Here is a 17,701-nt window from a genome sequence, read left to right on the forward strand (position 1 = left end):
AATGATCTGTTTCCCTTATGACTGTGACATGAGTGCAGCATGAGCAAACAGGGGTAAAGAAAAAGAAAGAGTAGAGAAAGAGAGCTGGCAAACCCAAGAACAATGTTAAGTCAATCTTATGCAGCGTGTTTATCGTTATTTTTAATGTCAAATGTATTTGTAATATTCATTATATTTAAAGTTATAAATATATTAAACATACTAGAGCGTCTATTTCACATATGTGGGAAACACAATATAAAAATATATGATGTTACTGATAAAGACTGAAGTTTCCCCTGAAGGTATAGTCATAGATTTGTAAGATTGTGTGAATTTGTCCTCTCAATCACATCTGCTTAAGACATGCTTGTGTTTCCATTGTTTATTAAAGTGGCAAGATCATATTGCTTTGACGATTAATTGTGAATATTTAAGGGCAATTTCAATTTCTATCAATTTCTTTTTGTATATGCAGATGGAATGCCCTTACTTCCAAGTTGCATTACTGACTAAATCTTAATGAGTAAAATGTAAGGAACAAATGTCTCCATGATAACAAACAATTAAACAGAATTTTATTTTAGTAGACCTGATTTCATTATTGTTGTGGTCCATCAATTATATTTTTAGTTTTGCATTAAACTGGCTGTAACGTTACCCAATAATCAGACTTGAAATCTCCGGATAAAAGTGCAGAATAAACACTTTACCGCTGCACCACTTGGGAGCTCCTAAAATCATTTTCTTTTTATATACAAGATTGTTAGGAAGCTTAAAGTGCTGGATAAGCCATGATACAGCACCCTGGGAGCAGAGAGTGTTATGGGCCTTGCTCACGAATGGTCGCTTAGAAGTCTTGGGCTTGAACCCATGACCTTCTGATCAGTATCCAAAAGCCTTAACCATTCCATGACCGCTGCCACCAGTGCATAAAGGAATAATGGATGATAAACAAAAAAAAGAAAGCTTTGCACATTCAATATTAAATATAACTAAGGTGAAACGTGGCAACGTTAATGTCATAGCAGGATAATATATTGATAAAATATAACTTACAGAAGTGTAGAGGTAGCCCTCACTGTTCATGGCAACGTAGAGGCCTGTCTTCGTGCTCTGGATAGCAACTATTCGCAGACCCACAGGAATCAAGTTGAACAACACTGATAGAGAAAAATAAAAATAAAAAAGTGATATATCTTATAAAAAACACCCTGCTTTAGGATTTTATGAAGATGATTATAATGATGATGATAATGATAATGATTATTATTATTAATATTATTATTATTATTATTATTTCCATTTTGTCATTATGAAACAGCAATCTAGGAAATCCAGCGCAATTATGAAAACAAACAGAGCAAACAAACAACCTTCCCTCAAAAAATAAAATAATAAAATAAAATACATATTTCCCTAATGCAATATCTTAGTATCCAAATGATAATTCTTAGTGGTAAAGCTCAGTTTGAACATACAGTATCTTAGCACTGCATGAATTACAGAGACTAATATACAATTCAGTGTCGCCCTGTGCCTAATATCTAATATCCCAGTGTCTATTATTTGTGATAATGTGATGCTATTAATTGTTATAAGCTATGGTATAAATATATAATGTTAATGAAATTTCTTAACTTGTCTAAAATAATGAAATCACAACAACATAATTAGGCTATTCAATAATTAGGCTTTGATATACAGTAAAAAATATGTTGAGTTCAGTAGCAATATTTACTGGAGTTTATGTCTAGTCTCACTAAAAAGATTTAATACACAATGCCCGGTAAATAATAATAATAAAAAAAAAAAAAAAAAAATAATAATAATAATAATAATAATAATAATAATTAAGCTCATACTTTCACAATTAAACAAAGCTAGCTTACTGTTGATTTAAAAAAAATGCAACTTCACCAAGTGTCAACGTGATTTTTTTAAAAGTGTAAACGTGAAGTTTTGTAGAAAAGTTCTTAACCCAGATCCAATTACTTTAAATCTCCTTAGTTGTTTACTTTGTTTGGTTCAGTCCAACAATTCGACGCTTCTGAAATGGTGACATTTACAGGCAGCTAAAGGCAGGTATGGCATAGTCAGTTCACTTCAACCTCTCCAGCCAGAAATGATATGTACAGTCACTTGCCAGCCAAAATTCCATAATCATGATGGGTCTAATTATCACTATTTAAGTCTTTACTACAGTAATGTGTGCTTGGAACACAACCAATCAGGAGGCTGGTGTAAATGTAAATTTAACTGACAGCTCAGGGTCAACTGGCAGCTCAAAGAAAGTCTCCATAGGTGCACATGGTCTGACCATGAACTGAGAGCTGTGAAGAAAAAAATATATAGTCGAAAGCTTGTTTTAACTCCATCGTCACATCATCAATGTCCTGGGTGGTCCGTGCTGTCCTAACTGTCTTCTGTTTTAAAGATAAATAAGTCAGCCTTTGTCTTTCTCTACTTCTCTCCTCCTGATCCTTATTCTCAAGATGTTACTTTCCACACACAGCAGCTCTTAGATTAATTAAAGACTTTTGAAAAATAGAGTGGGTGTGTATATGGTGGGAGGGGCACTTGGCAAAAAAATCTGAACTATGCTAATAAAAGAAAAATATCAGACGCATACGTTAGAGCTGGAGATGCAAAAGCAGAGATAATATAATATTGCACCGATTAAAAATGGGAAATGCTCGAATCTGCATAAAAAAAAAAAAAAACTTGATTGGTTGTTAAAAAAGCCAGAAAGATGATTCCTTCCTAGATCACTGCAGGGGAACAGCAGCTCATGAGTCATCTCTCACAACTGTCAGATCAGAGCTGCAGTGTGGCATCACTCAGGATATTGTTTAGCTCTCCGGCATTATGCAGGCTGATGTCCTGAACTGCTCTCGATACAGTAGACATGGTCAGGGTGGTAAGATTGTGTGTGTACAAATATGCCCCAGAGACAAGTATTGTCCTACTCTCTGTCTTTGCTCATTAACAATTACAGAAGCAGAATGCAGAGAGACAACCTTCAGAGCTCCCCAGGGGCATCCAGCTGTGCTCACCATGTGGGGGAAAAAAGCAGGTTCGTGTCAGGTAACATCTTAGCCAGTTCGTTATTTCTTTGTTCTATTCTGATACACTAAATTGCTGTATTCGTGGATGATCACATTTCCTATAAATTAATCTCCAAAATCCCCCCAACCCCCACCCCCCACCCTCTAAGATCCAGATCACTTCTCTTCTCCAGTGACAGGGTGAAATCTTGAACTTTCAGTTTCAGGATATTTCTGAAACAATCACGCTGGGATTGAATAGTTTAATTGCCTTCTAATATGCATACATTTGAGGTGTTTAACTTTAAAGAACAAAAAAAAAAAGTTAGATTATTATGTAGTTAAATTAATTTTGCAGTCTCTCATGACATTTCTGGAGCAAAGTGTTTTTATGTTTAAGAACAGATTATCTTAATTGTCTAATATATGACTCTTTATTTTGTTCATTTTTGGCTATATTCAATGGTATAGTGAAAGTGTGGAGGCGTACTGCGTATACTTACTTATTTTTCAGTCAGGACTGCATAAACCCAATCTCCATAAACCCTGACACTCTGACTCTGGAGTTACATTACTGTCAAAAGTTGTGTACATCGAAACACATTAGTCTTAATACTTAGTGAGCATGTGCATCTCCAAACTTGGACAAGAAAAAGCCCTGTGCAAGTGCGTGTGCAAACTTTGCATCTTTACGTTGATTTTTTAACACTTCGGAGGCTGGCTGATGTCTCGGCTCCTTTGATTGGTCACAATAAGACTCCGTCCACACGAAGCCGGTGCATTCCCTATCCGATCTTTTTTTTTGGCATCATCTCAAGAAATATCTGCGTACACACGAAACCACTGAAAACGGTGTAGTATCTATGCCAGACCAGTATGGGGTGCTGTAATTCTGTCATAGAGATAAACTATACACGGAGAAGAAGACTTTGAGCATGCGCATAACCTTGGCGCTGTATACGAACCAAGATTGTGTTGTCCATTATCGCTTGTTGCTCATAACAGTTGCATAGAAGCAATAGATTTTGCTGTAATAAAGCTAGTAGGCTTTGTAGCAACACGAACACAATCATGTAGTCCGCCATTATTGTTGTTGCTGTTACGTGTGACGCAGCCGACACCTGATGTGATGACATCATCGTTTCACAAAATATACGGATTGGCCGTACACACGAAACCGCAAGGGTGGCGTTTTCAGATTTATCCACTTTGGGACCCGGTTTAAAAAAAAAAATAGCGGTTTCAATCTCCTAAAACGCCTGATCCGTGTGGACGAAACGCCAATACGATAAAAAATTTATACGTATACAGCGAAACGCGTCTCCGTGTAGATAGGCCCTAAAAAATGTCCACAGTCTCCTTCCTTTCACCGCTTGTTTGGTGGCAAACTCATCACCAAGATACAGCAGTAGATGATAACTACTACTTTCATTGGTTTGTCATAATTGAGCAAGTAAGTCTTACACATTAATGTCCTTCAACAATCCAATTTAAGTAGGGTTTGAAGGTATTGATTTGGTTTACTACAGTACATGCACACAATATTACTATGTTCGTTGTGACAGGAGCAATGATGAGCATTTTAGATGATGACCGCCAAGATTAGTTTTATATGTCACTCTTTATAACACAGGGCATTTTTTCCCTTTTGCTCGACAGGCCACTTTTAAAAAGTTGGGGGGACAAATTTACAGTATACTCCTCCAGGCATCAATACACCACTGGCTTTATACTTAGTTTTCTACTTTTTGCTCATTCATAACAAAGCTTAATTATGTTTTGTTGTGAGGCTTGGAGGATAGAGAAGCTGGGAAGTTTCTTATTGTCCTGTACAAACAGTACACACACGCATACACCCAGCTCTTTTGTCCTCTCGATTTTCTCATTAGGGCTGTTACATAAGCACTGGTGTGGAGACTGGGATGTTATGTGCCAGGCACCAGACAGACAGGGCACACTCTATGATTGAACATCCGTCAGTAAAACACCAGCTGTTCCTCTGGCATGCCTGGGCTTCTCTTCTACCCATCTTTCTAGGGACACCACACACACACACACGCACACACGCACGCACACACGCACGCACACACACACACACACACACACACACACACACACACACACACACACACACAGTACAGTAGATAGACATGAAAACATTTACAATGGTAGACATTGTTATTGAATTTTAAATCCAAAACAAACTATCCATTTGGAAAATAATAATAATAAAAAAATAAATTTCAACAATCCTCTGCTGATCTCAAATCTTACACTAATCCCGAACAGTGTTCCTTCCATGTTTTACAACATTTGTTATTGCAACCATTCAGCAATTGTTTATTTTATTACAGAGGAAACACCACAGTTAAAACATGGATCCTTAAAATGAGCTCTAGAGCTCTAAATCAAACAGACCAAAAAAATTATATATAAAATAAATTAAGCTGATCCAACAACACACATACTCGGTTTTTCTGTATGAGTTAATATACAAAAATCAGTCATAACATTACTGCCACTGCCAGTGAATTAAACAACATTAGTTACCAACTATACTATATATCAGCAAACTGGTGACATGGGAAACAGGGCTCACCAATGCCAATGGGGAGCACAAGCTAGTCAGTTCAGTCCAATCCCACAGAAAAGCCAATGCAGCACAAAGACCTGAAAATGTCATTGCTGCCCACACCAGAGAGGCACCAGAACACCCGGGGCACCTCAGCCCACTGCGCAGACAAAAAACACAAAGCCACCAAACTCCCCAGATCCCAATCTGATCAATCTGTGGAGGTCCCATGCCACAACTGACGGCATTCAAAAGATCCGCTGCCAACATCATACTGCCAGACACCACAATACACCCTCAGAGGCCTTGTCTCCACATGAGTGGCATAAGGTGACCCCAAGACCAAGGGTTTTTTTAATCTTAACGTTTTAATGTTATGGCAAATCTGTGTAAAATGTACCAAACAAATGCATAGACGACTTGGTTGGGTGGCCGGCATCGAATGTCACAAATGCATATAAACACACACACACACACACACACACACACACACACACACACACACACACACACACACACAGTCCCCTAAATAACTGCTGTAATTGCATAATTATTCACCGCTGTTATTTGGAACCTGGGAATTATTTCTTTAGAAAAGACATTTTTAGCTTGTTAATAAAGAATTAATTATCATTAATAAATTTTTCTCAGTATCTTGTTGGGAGTTTAAGGCCCTAAGGTTACTGCTCCTATTTTGCTTCCCATGTGAAATAACTCCCAGTCCCAGAGTCTAGGTATTTTTTTTTATCTTTCTAAACAATTAACGTCAATGAGATGATTTTAAATTAGAACAAGGGTACTAAAGTCATTTGGTTAGACGGATGAAGGCTTCATCGTCCCTGTCTTGCCCATGGGCAGTCTGTTTAATGGCCCTGCTCTATAAACTTGGTCAGTGGATAGTTTATGATAAGAATGCTTTTGCTAAGGATTAGCTTACGCTCAGCTTCTTGAAGAGATTCATGGTGGGAAGGTTGGAAAAACCACAAATACAGGTGAGACCAGTAGCTGTAGGGATCAATAAAACAGAGCAGCTGTATTAAAACAAGTCCTTAACTGGCTGAGATGAGCAAACCGCAGTGTGTAATCACTCTGGACAACAGCCACCAAGCTGCAGGCCGGCCAACTACAGCCTTTCATCTAAATTGTAGTAGGGACAAAAAAAAAAAAAAAGGCCACTCATCTTTAGTGTCCTTAAGACTCGAACGGTCAACAGGACTTTTTAGAAGAGTTTGTGGAAGTAATGAGTGTGTGTGTGTGTGTGTGTGTGTGTGTGTGTGTGTGTGTGTGTATTTATTATATGTGGTTAGATATGGCCTTGAGCTTGGCAGAACTCTATGGCTTGATTCTTTATTTAGATTGGATGGGCAGCCAGGCTATGTGAGGACAGAGGGGGTGGGAAAACCATAGCGATGACATATTGTTTATGACAGGTGGCTTGGAAAGTTGGGTTGGGCTTTTTGTTGGTACAGTGTACTTCTCATGTGTGTGTATTTCTGAAGAATGAATATGAGAGTGAGCGACAGAGAGAGAGAGAGAGAGAGAGAGAGAGAGAGAGAGAGACTTCATCTAAATGATGGGGCTTTTAAAAACAACACAATATTCATGCTGGGATTGAAACTGGGGCATTGTTTCAATTACAACCATGGAACTGTGCAACCACACAGTAACAGACTGTTACAGCACTGGCAAAGACAAAATGTATGATAAAACCATAAGATATTTAAAATGCTGTTTCCATTTACAAGTCGCCCTGTGTGTGTTAATTATTTTGCTTTTCTAACTGCTGATTCAGCATTTTTTTCAGCTCATTAGCATAGTCCGCAGTGCAGCGCATAATGAGGAGTCTGATACTGCTGAAGAGAGGGCACACACCTCTGGAGACATTTCATTTTTGGCATTCAAGCCTGGCAGATGATCTGTGACAAACAAAAAAAAAACATTTTCTCTATCGCAAAGCTAACAATGGCTAATTCCCTTCAAACACCTGTAATTCATAATTATCTACACTAGCTACCTGAGGCAATTTCAAATAAACATGCAAGGGCACCTTCACGGATTCTATGTCTAAAATATTGGATAAGATGTAATACATTATAAACAGCATGCATGGGTGAGCTACCACAGTTAAGCTATCACGCTAGGAGCATTAGGCGCTCATTATTCACCTTTAGCACTATTTTTTGAGAGTACTAGAGAAGTAACTAAAACAAATGCGTTATTCAGAACACATACAATTACCAATTAAAAAAAGGACTTCATTTTTCACTGTTAAGGAAGTTTGCCAGATAATTTCATGAAGCATCTGGTTGAGACTAGAGTTGTGGTTATTGTGACTAGGATCGTGTTAGATACAACAAAATGTTTGTTAAAAGTGAAAAAGGTTTTTATATTCATGTAATAAGAGTAAATAATTGAATAGTCCTTCCCAAGACAACGACAGACCATGTTCATTAACTTCTTGATCCCCTTCAATATAAGAATATAAGATTTGTTCCCAACTGTCTATATATCCCTAATCAGTCCTCATATGGGGAGTACTTGGTATAATTCTTTTGCCAAGCTTCTTTCTGTTTGAAGACTTTGAGTAAGTTTGTAGTTGTCAGGTGCTATTAAAGAGAAATATAGAGGAGACACAGCATCCTTAATAACTGTCTGGTCACGGTCAAGATGTTTAAATAAGTTTCCTATTTTGGTCATTGTATTTTAAGGAATATAATCAAACAAAACATCACAGTGGCTTAGTTGTTCGGGGTCAGTGTGCATGATCTCCCAATGCTTGCTGGGTTTAACCAGGGAACTTTGGTTTCCTCCCACGGTCCAAAGACAGGTCAAGTGATGTTCCCGAATTGTTCGTAGTTGACCAGAGGTCTCACCATGGATGTAAAATAGGAATAAATACAATTGTAATCACCAATGGCCTCCACGGTCCCTAGTTGGACTACAGAGGTTCCTAAATGGATACGTGGAACCAAGGAAAAAGTCAGAAAAAAAAAATGTGCAGGTACATATTAAAATGAAATTTAAATAAATAAAAAAATATATATATATATTTTTTTTCTTCTGTAAATGTCTTGGAAACGTTGGACATTTGGCTCTATTTTATATTCAGTAGGCCAAATTTAATTTAGGTTTACATCCTAATCCCATGTTACAGTATCAGATCAGCATACATATAAATGGTAAGGTTTAAATTGCTCATCAGAATGATGTCAATAATATTGATGGAATACTGTTCAAGTAATGGTACCTACAAAAATATTTGTATAGAATATTGTACCAAACTATCTACCTGGGTCCTATGTCAAAAGTTTTACCTTGAAAAAAATCATCCTTTCCTCCAAACTCCTATTTTACTTTTGTTAAGTAGCCTTACCTTTATAGACTACCTACCAAGCCAGGTTGAGATAATCAAAAAATGGCACATGTTCTTATGGAACTGTGTAAACTAAATTGCAAATACTTTATTTGTTGACAGTTAATTACTTTAGGTTGGCAGCAATAGAAGTAAAAAAAAAAATCTGCTTTTAACAGACTAGCTGTCAAGTGTCATGAGCATTTTCTCTTTTCTTCTTTTCCACGCTGTTGTTTACTGATAGCTGGTCTAAATGAATAAAGGTACATTAATCACTATGCAGGATTTTAAAATTGTATCAGGGTTAACTTTTATTTGGATATAGTAAAGAAATGTCTGGGCCTTTAGGTCTTTACAGTACTACATTTCAATAAATAAATACATAAATAGTGAAGTCATGTTCATGTTGAATCAAAGGGGGAAAAACTGCTGACCTTTTGAAATATCGAGTTTTAGTTACACAAAATATAACAAACAAAATTCCCTTATCTAACTTATCACTGTACATGACATGCATTATGAACTGCAGTTGTCAGGCACAGAAGTTTTCATTTTCTGTTTGAAGGCGCTGTCAGTTACCTGCCAGGGAAGGTGTGCTTGAGTCAACACCATGTTCCACCTACTTTATGGTACTTTATGCAGGAAGAGCACATCCATCCATCCATCCATCCATCTATCTATCTATCTATCTATCTATCTATCTATCTATCTATCTATCTATCTATCTATCTATCTGTGTGTGTGTGTGTGTGTACATATAATATATTAATAGAAAATTATATATATATATATATATATATATATATATATATATATATATATATATAAATATATAATTTTCTATTAATATATTATATGTAAACTAAAAATACCTCATTTGTTCAGTATCATACATTACTGCCTAATACAGTATCAGTAAAAGCCCAATTCTAAATTACTTATCTAGGGAGAGACTTGTATGCTGACAACAATTAGTGACTACAGTGTGCCTGTGCACCTAAATCATCATAAATATCCCGAAAACAAAACAATCATTCTTCCATGTGGGCAATGATCATAAATATAGACGCCATTAAGATTTATGCAATTATCAAAAAAATTTAATAAATAAATAAATAAAGATTTTGAATTGTTAATAAACATATCACATGGGTGAACAGATTTCTATTCATGAATTTGCTGTTTCTAATGTAATTCAACTTGATGTGTAAGACTGTGTTTTGATGAAGACAAGAGCTGTCCTTTCATTATAATTGAGTTCACAACTTACAAAAGGAGCTGTTTTCGTCCTTTGTGCCGTCCATGGTGCCATCTGGTAACATCTGGAGGTAGAATCCATGCCGGCAGTAAAGACGTGTGACAATGCCTTTTAGCTGAGGCTCTAAAGAGAGAGAGAGAGAGAGAGAGAGAGATGTATTAGCCAACAATGGTTATGGTCTCCTAGGCATTTTGAAGACTGATTAGTCTAAAGTGGCTTTATAAAATGGTTGTCCTCCTCTGGGCAGGACAAAGGACAAATGTACAGTCAAACACAGTTTGCGAGTGTTCTGCATGATTTTTAATATATTTTGACTTGGAAAATGAACAAGTCTTTGTTTACGAGTACCAAGTATCATGTATCACGCATGCGGTTCTTGTTTTGACACCGAGCGTTTTGATCGTCTCCCCTGCTGGGTCTTAGTGCGTGTCTCTCACTGGTATAATCAACATCCGTGCACGCATGTACTATTTACCATAACACTGTGACCACGTGTGTGTGTGTGTGTAAAACATATTTTATTTTCAAGTTTAAGTTCAAGTAGGCTTCATTGTCACTTCAACCATATACAGTTAGTACACAGTGAAACGAATCAACGTTCCTCCCAGGTATTACATGCAACATAAATTTACAACATAAATTAATAGAAAAACTAAACTAGCTAACAAAGAGGCCTAGTTAGCTGGCTAGCAGAGACAAGACAGATTGACCTAACATAAATTACAACATAAATTAACAAAAACTAACTAGCTAAGGAAGACTATCCACAGTTTTTTTTTTTTTTTAAAGACAACAAACAACATAAAGTGCACGTGCAAATGTGCAAACAAAAGCAACAAAGTGACAGTGCAACAAACACAACATAACATAATAATATAGTGTTGAGGTGATGAGTTGAGGTAGTGGAGAAACAATAAACATTTCTTAACTTAACGTAGGAGCAAGAATTAAGAAATTAGGTTAGAGCAAAAAGTAGTCCATTAATAAATATTGTGCAAAAAAGCATTTACAGGTTGGTGTGTACGATAGTTTTGTAGTGTATGTCAGTGTGTTTGCACTTGTGTTGATTAGTCAGTCCAGTGTTAATGTTTTGAGGAGTTAAGTTGAGTGATAATGTTTGTGTGTGCATGTGTATGTTTATCAGTCCAGTCCCTTTTTGTTGAGAAGACGAAAAGCTTATGAAAAAAAGCTGTTGCACAGTCTGGATGTGTGTGCCCGAATGATTTGGTACCTTTTACCAGATGGCAGGAGGGTGAAGTGTGTGTAAGAGGGGTGTGTCCTATCAGCCACAATGGTGGTGGCTTTGCAGATGCAGCGTGTTTTGTAGATGTCCTCAATAGATGGAAGAGAGACCCCGATGGTCTTCTCTGCTGTCCTCACTATCCACTGTAGGTTTTTGCGGTCCAATATGGCACAATTCCCAAACCAGACAGTGATGCAGCCACTCAGGATGCTCGCGATGGTTCCTCTATAGAAGTTGGTCAGGATCGGTGATGGGAGCTGGGCCTTCCTTAGTCTTCTCAGAAAGAAAAGACGCTATTGGGCTTTCTTGTGTAGGGAGCTGGTGTTGAGGGACCAGCTGAGGTCCTTCTCTAGGTGGACACCCAGGAATTTGGTGCTTTCGACGATCTCCACAGAGGAGCGGTTGATGCTCAGCGGAGAATAGTCACCTTGTGTCCTCCTAAAGTCAACAACCATCTCCTTTGTCTTGTCAACATTCAGAAACAGGTTGTTGTCTTTACACCAGTCCGTTAGCCTCTGCACTTCCTCTCTGTACGCTGACTCGTCGTTCTAGCTAATGAGACCCACCACGGTCGTGTCATCAGCAAACTTAATGATGTGATTCGAACTGTGTGTTGCTACACAGTCGTGAGTTAGCAGTGTGAACAGCAGGGGACTGAGCACACAGCCTTGTGGGGCCCCAGTGCTCAGTGTGGTGGTGCTGGAGGTGCAGTTCCTGATCCGTACCTGACTGAAGCCTTCCGGTTAGAAAGTCCAGGATCCAGTTGCAGAGGTAGGTGTTCAGGCCCAACAGACTCAGCTTCCCGATCAGTTGTTGGGGGATGATAGTGTTGAATGCTGAGCTGAAATCTATGTACAGCATTCAAACGTATGTGTCCTTCTTTTGCATGTGTGTACAGCGCGTATGTAAAGCAAAATCAAGTCTCATTAGAGAGGTTAAAGATCCATTTTTCTCTCTGTATCAGTCTGCTCTTTGTGTCAGACCTCTCCTACTTTCGCCTTCACACACAGACACACTCTTTCTCTCTGCTCTACACAGAAACACTGCTCTGTTGCGATTCTTTTTAAAGGGGAAGTGCAGGTTAATTTGTTTAATTTTTACTTTGCAGCAGTGATTTCATTAGTGTGTCGCTCAATCGAGTTTCATCAGAGAGATTTCTTGTTTATTTTTTTGATAAAACAGTGTTTCCATTGTGTGTGCATGTGTGTTTAAAAAGAGTGGAGGAAGAGAAGGGGGGAGAGGGGAGCTTACTTTAGATTCACACACACACACAGCGCCTGCGAACACAAATGGAAACACTTATCTGTCGGGATTTATTTTTTGACTTTTTTTTAAGGTAAAGTGCAGGTTAATTAGTTTTATTTTAACTTTCTATTTTGTGTTAATTATTGTTATGTATTTATTTTTTGGGACTGTGGAATGAACAATTTGAGTTTCCATTAATTCTAAGGGAAAAATTCGATTTGGTTTACGAGTGTTTTAAAATACGAGCCCAAATTATGCTCGTAATCCAAGGTTCCACTCTATATTTGTATATATATATATATATATATATATATATATATATATATATATATACATATATATATATATATATATATGTGCATGTGAAGGAGAGAAAAGCAGTAGCAATGTATCATGAGATACATGCCCTTACGAGAGAGGAATGTATGTACTGTAGTGTTCAGGCTGAGCATGATGAGAATAAAAGGATGGGTTTTTCTATCATTTTAACAGCTCAAATTGCCCAACTTCACACCTAAAACATAACCAGATATGTGCTACAGTACGTTGTGTGCCAGGTTTATAAAACTTAGCATCAGGAAGGAAAGTTGTTAAGGAAGAATGTTAGAAGCTTGTTCTGTTCTATGTTTGGCAGTGTTTATCACTGGCAGCTTACAACAATACAATTGGCCGCTGCCTGGCAGTTAGATCTTAGCTCAAGGACATCATCAGTGAGACAGACAACAAGAGAGAGAGAGAGAAAGAGAAGCAAAAAGGAACAAAGTTTTATATTGGAGCATAATAGGAGGAAGATCTGAGTTTTGAGGGTGTATTCAGGGATGGAGTAATGTGGAGCTTTCTTTATATTACAGAAACAAAGAAAAAAATAACTACACAAAGGATCCAAAATAGAGTTTATACAGGGAGATTCTAAGGTTATGGAAAAATTATGTAATATAAATGATGCAGTGTGTAGTGATCATTGAGGCTATAAATTTTAAACATTTGAAGCACAAAAAAGTTCGAGTTAACTCTCTTTCTGTGTGTGTGTGTGTGTGTGTGTGTGTGTGTGTGTGTGTGTGTGTGTAGGAAATTGCCCTATATCATTCTTATTATGCCACTGAGACCCTTTTGTTCATAAGATGTAACAGTTACCCCAATAGTGCCATTGCCATGTCTTTTATATAGATATTAGCTTGTAGCCTTGCCAACTAATATCATCAACAGCCACTACCACAGTTAGAATTCTCCCCAGCAACAAAGTGATTCGATGATAAACCATGCCACTGTGTTTGTGTGAATGTGGTGTGATATTAGTCCACCAAAGCTTGGGGTTTCCCAAAAGCAATGCAGACATCTTTAACCTATGGGGATTTTACCAGTTGTCTTTTTTATTTCTCCCTGTCCTCAGTGTCTTTTTTTTTCTCTATCTTTTTTTTTATTCAAACCCCAGTAGGGAGAGTTATGTGAGTTAAGCATCTCTTAGAATAATGCCATACATCAACCAATCAGCAGGGGATACACAGTCATTACTTCTTTGCTGAAAGACACTCAGGGAAGGGGAGAAAGAAAAAGCAAGAAAGGAGAAAAAAGATGACATCCTTTCCATTAAGAGGAGATTCACACTCTAAATAAAATAGGATGCACTCTATACTTTTACACTAGCTGTCGATAAAACGCTCAAGCGCAACGGTGCTTAACAAATACCTGCCCTTCCTCTGAGGAAGTCGGCCATATCTCACTCTCTGATAGACCGGCAAGAGGCAAAGATATAGCGAATGATGAAATGAGAGAGGGGTGAGTGAAAGCATTGTGTCTTTAAAGAATACCAGTAAATAAATCACTTCTGGAGTCACATTCATCAGAACTATGAGTTTGCCACTAGGGACCAAGATGTTTACACACATGCAGAGCTGAATCCTGTTATACTGTAAATATGTAGTATTGAAATGACTGTTTAATTATTTGTGAATTTGGAACTGATGAAGTGTGTCATGGATGGTCACACTAGCACTCTTGCTTCTTCATTAACTGTGATGTATCAATTTAGAAACAGGAACATGTATAATATTGTTAAGATCATTAATTATTCTTTATATTTTACTAAAGCAAATACCTATTCAAAAAATTTACCAAAGTGTGACATTGACTGTGTAAGAAAACCAAATAACCTGAGTAGCATGATTTTATGTGTTTTTTTAACTTTATTATAATTTTTGATACTGTATTTGTTAAATTGACTTCTTACCTAATGTGATTTTTTTTTTTTTTTTTTTTTGCTCTATAATTGTTTGTCAATTTGTTAGTTATTGTCTCTTTGGTCTGTTTGCCAGTTCCAGTTGTTCAAATCTGACCTTTTTAAAACACAGACTATTCATTTAGGCATTTGGCAGATGCCCTTATCCAGAGTGACTTGCATTTTTATCTCATTATACAGTATATCTGAGCAGGTGAGGGTTAAGGGCCTTGCTCAAGGGCCCAACAGTAGTAACTGTTAGTGGTCATGAGGTTTGAACCTGGGACCTTCTGAACCGTAGTCCAATGTCTTAACCACAGAGGTACGTCTGAACCTATTTAATGTGCCTAGCAAGGTATATTATTAAGTTACTTTAAGATAAGAATTAGGAAGTACATATGGACATTTTTCTTCTGCAAAATAAGATATCTCTGTTTTGTATCAATTTATTTTATACAAAAATAAATACCAAAATGGATTTATTATATAAATTTTGTGATTTTGAACACAATGGTTTGCTGTGTGTCTGGCAAAAAGAATTTACCAGTGTGAAAATGGAATTTATTTTTAGCCATTAAATTGTTCATATAAACATCTTGTTTATGTAATTTTTGTCAGATCAGAATTTGACCAACACCATGTGCCCATAGCCCTGGAGAAGAATGTTTGCATATACTGTATAGATGCATCGCTAGTCTCTTACCTACAGTAGCTAACGGTTCTATAGACCTGTGTTTACATTTGTGCTTTTAAATTTTCCAAAAGTTGTGCTTCGGTTGAAATGAATTAGCTGATAGAATTTTATTTGGACGAATTGGTTTATGTTGGCGTTTTGTATATTTAATCATAGGTTTTAGCTCACAAGTCTTCTTTAAATATAAACAGCAAAGCGTTTCTGAAAATTACAGCAAGTTATCATGGCAATAATACAATGATATTTTCCTCAAAAGGGCTGTGACAGATTGTAACCGGCCTACTGTAGATGAAAGCCTTCATTATATTGCATCATAACAGTGATGATACTGCAGTCCTCGGCACTGGTTACAATCTAAATCAAACCCACCCACCCAAATACACACACACACACACACACACACACACACACACACACACACATATTTCTACCTACACAGCATGTGCTGGAATGTGTTTGTATGTGGTTTGTAGGAGCAGCAGCACGCAGGTGCTGTTTAATATTCATGAGCAGTCAGCAGCTAAACTGCATAAAATTACAGTGGGCGCTCCCTCTGCCCTAATCTGACTGTGACTAATGGATAGAGAGAGAGGGAGAGCCCGTGCTGGAACATCAATATTTTGTTGGACAATCAATCATCTTCTAAGAGAAAAAAAACCCTTAATTCCTCATCCAACACGACACACGACACCCCTAAAACAAACTCGCTCCTGCAATGCACAACGCGGGGGCCTTACAAAAAAAAATCAATAGTGATGTATTATATAGGTGCTGCCACATACTTTGTTTATAACTGATTTATTAATGCTTAATAAGCAAACTGTAATAAGTTGAGGAGCAAATAACAAAATAAACAAACAAAAGTGCACACTATGCAATATTTAGCTGTCAGTGTTGAAGCTGATTTGCAGGAGACTTCTGAAAGCAGATAAGAAGACAAAAAGGCAGAGATGCTAAATCTTAGTTTCTAACTTTGGTTTATTGGTTTCGGACTTCTTCTTGATTAACTCGAACAGGAAATGTAAGCAGGTAAGCCTTTGTTGATCTTATCATCATGAAACTGTGGAAGGAGAGGAAACAGCTGCCAAAAGGGCAACATTTTCATTAGGGTACAAGTGGAATTTAGTGCTGTCGTTTACTTAGTTGGTCTTTTAGTGTTCAGAAATTAAAGGACACAAACACTGTATTATGATAAATAACTAAACATATGTGGACTCCTGACTATAACTCATAGTTGGTTGTTCATTATAAAATGTCTTTACATTCCAGAGAATTACAATTTCTCTTCATTGAGCTCAAGGGCTGAAAACTGTTTCAGCATGAAAATGTCCCTCTGCATAAAGCAGCTCCATGAAGCCATGCTTTGGGAAGTTTGGTGTGGAAGAACTTGATTTGCTTTAAAGGGCCTAGACTGTTACCGCACAGAACGTTTTAAGGGATGAACAGGAATGCTGACTACAAGTCTACTCGCCCAACATCAGTCTCTAGTCTTCTAGTTGAATGAGCACAAATCTCCAAAATCTAGAGGAAAGACCTCCCGAAGAATCAAGGTCATTATCACAGTAAAGGGGATTCAATCTGGAATGGGATGTTGGGTTTGCTTTTAAGGGTTCAAATACTTTTGGCCCTATGTTTAAATGTCCCTGCATTGAGCTGATCAGAGATCAAAGAAATGGTCAAAAATATATCTATCTATCATTTTCTCTATACAATATTTACTTTTTTTTTTTTTTTTTTTTTGCTGCCTCCAGGACACCGCCAGGTTGATCCTGAAGTCAGATTATTGCCCATGTGAAGATTTTGTGCATGTTCCCCTTTTTTTTCTATGTAGCTTTTATCTAGGTTCTCAAAATTCCACTCACCTCTCAAAAACATAATATGAATAAGTGTGTGAATATCTGTTTGCATACTGTACTTTTCGCTGTGCATTCAGAGTTAGTATGAAATGGCTAGAGATTCATTGAATCCAGACCCTGTTTAGGATTAAGCGCTCATACATAATTATTCATCATAGTTTACTTTGCAAATGAACAGCAGAAGATTGTTGGCTACATCCCTATCAGTCTGATTAGGATATATTATATATGGAGTATATA

At 37.2% G+C, this 17,701-nt stretch overlaps 1 protein-coding gene across 2 annotated transcripts in view; it reads right to left on the reverse strand.

Annotated features, from left to right (window-relative positions):
- The window catches only part of fgf11a (fibroblast growth factor 11a), an 83,544-nt gene that overhangs the window by 36,244 nt on the left and 29,599 nt on the right, over positions 1–17,701 (reverse strand). For both annotated transcript variants that reach the window (XM_053492047.1, XM_053492056.1), the window contains 2 exons: positions 10,221–10,331; positions 1,039–1,142 (listed from right to left, as the gene is read on the reverse strand). In XM_053492047.1, coding sequence (XP_053348022.1) covers positions 1,039–1,142; positions 10,221–10,331 — 215 coding nt within the window. The remainder of the gene's footprint in view (positions 1–1,038; positions 1,143–10,220; positions 10,332–17,701) is intronic.

Source organism: Clarias gariepinus, chromosome 1 (genome assembly GCF_024256425.1).
Source record: "Clarias gariepinus isolate MV-2021 ecotype Netherlands chromosome 1, CGAR_prim_01v2, whole genome shotgun sequence".
NCBI lineage: Eukaryota > Metazoa > Chordata > Actinopteri > Siluriformes > Clariidae > Clarias > Clarias gariepinus.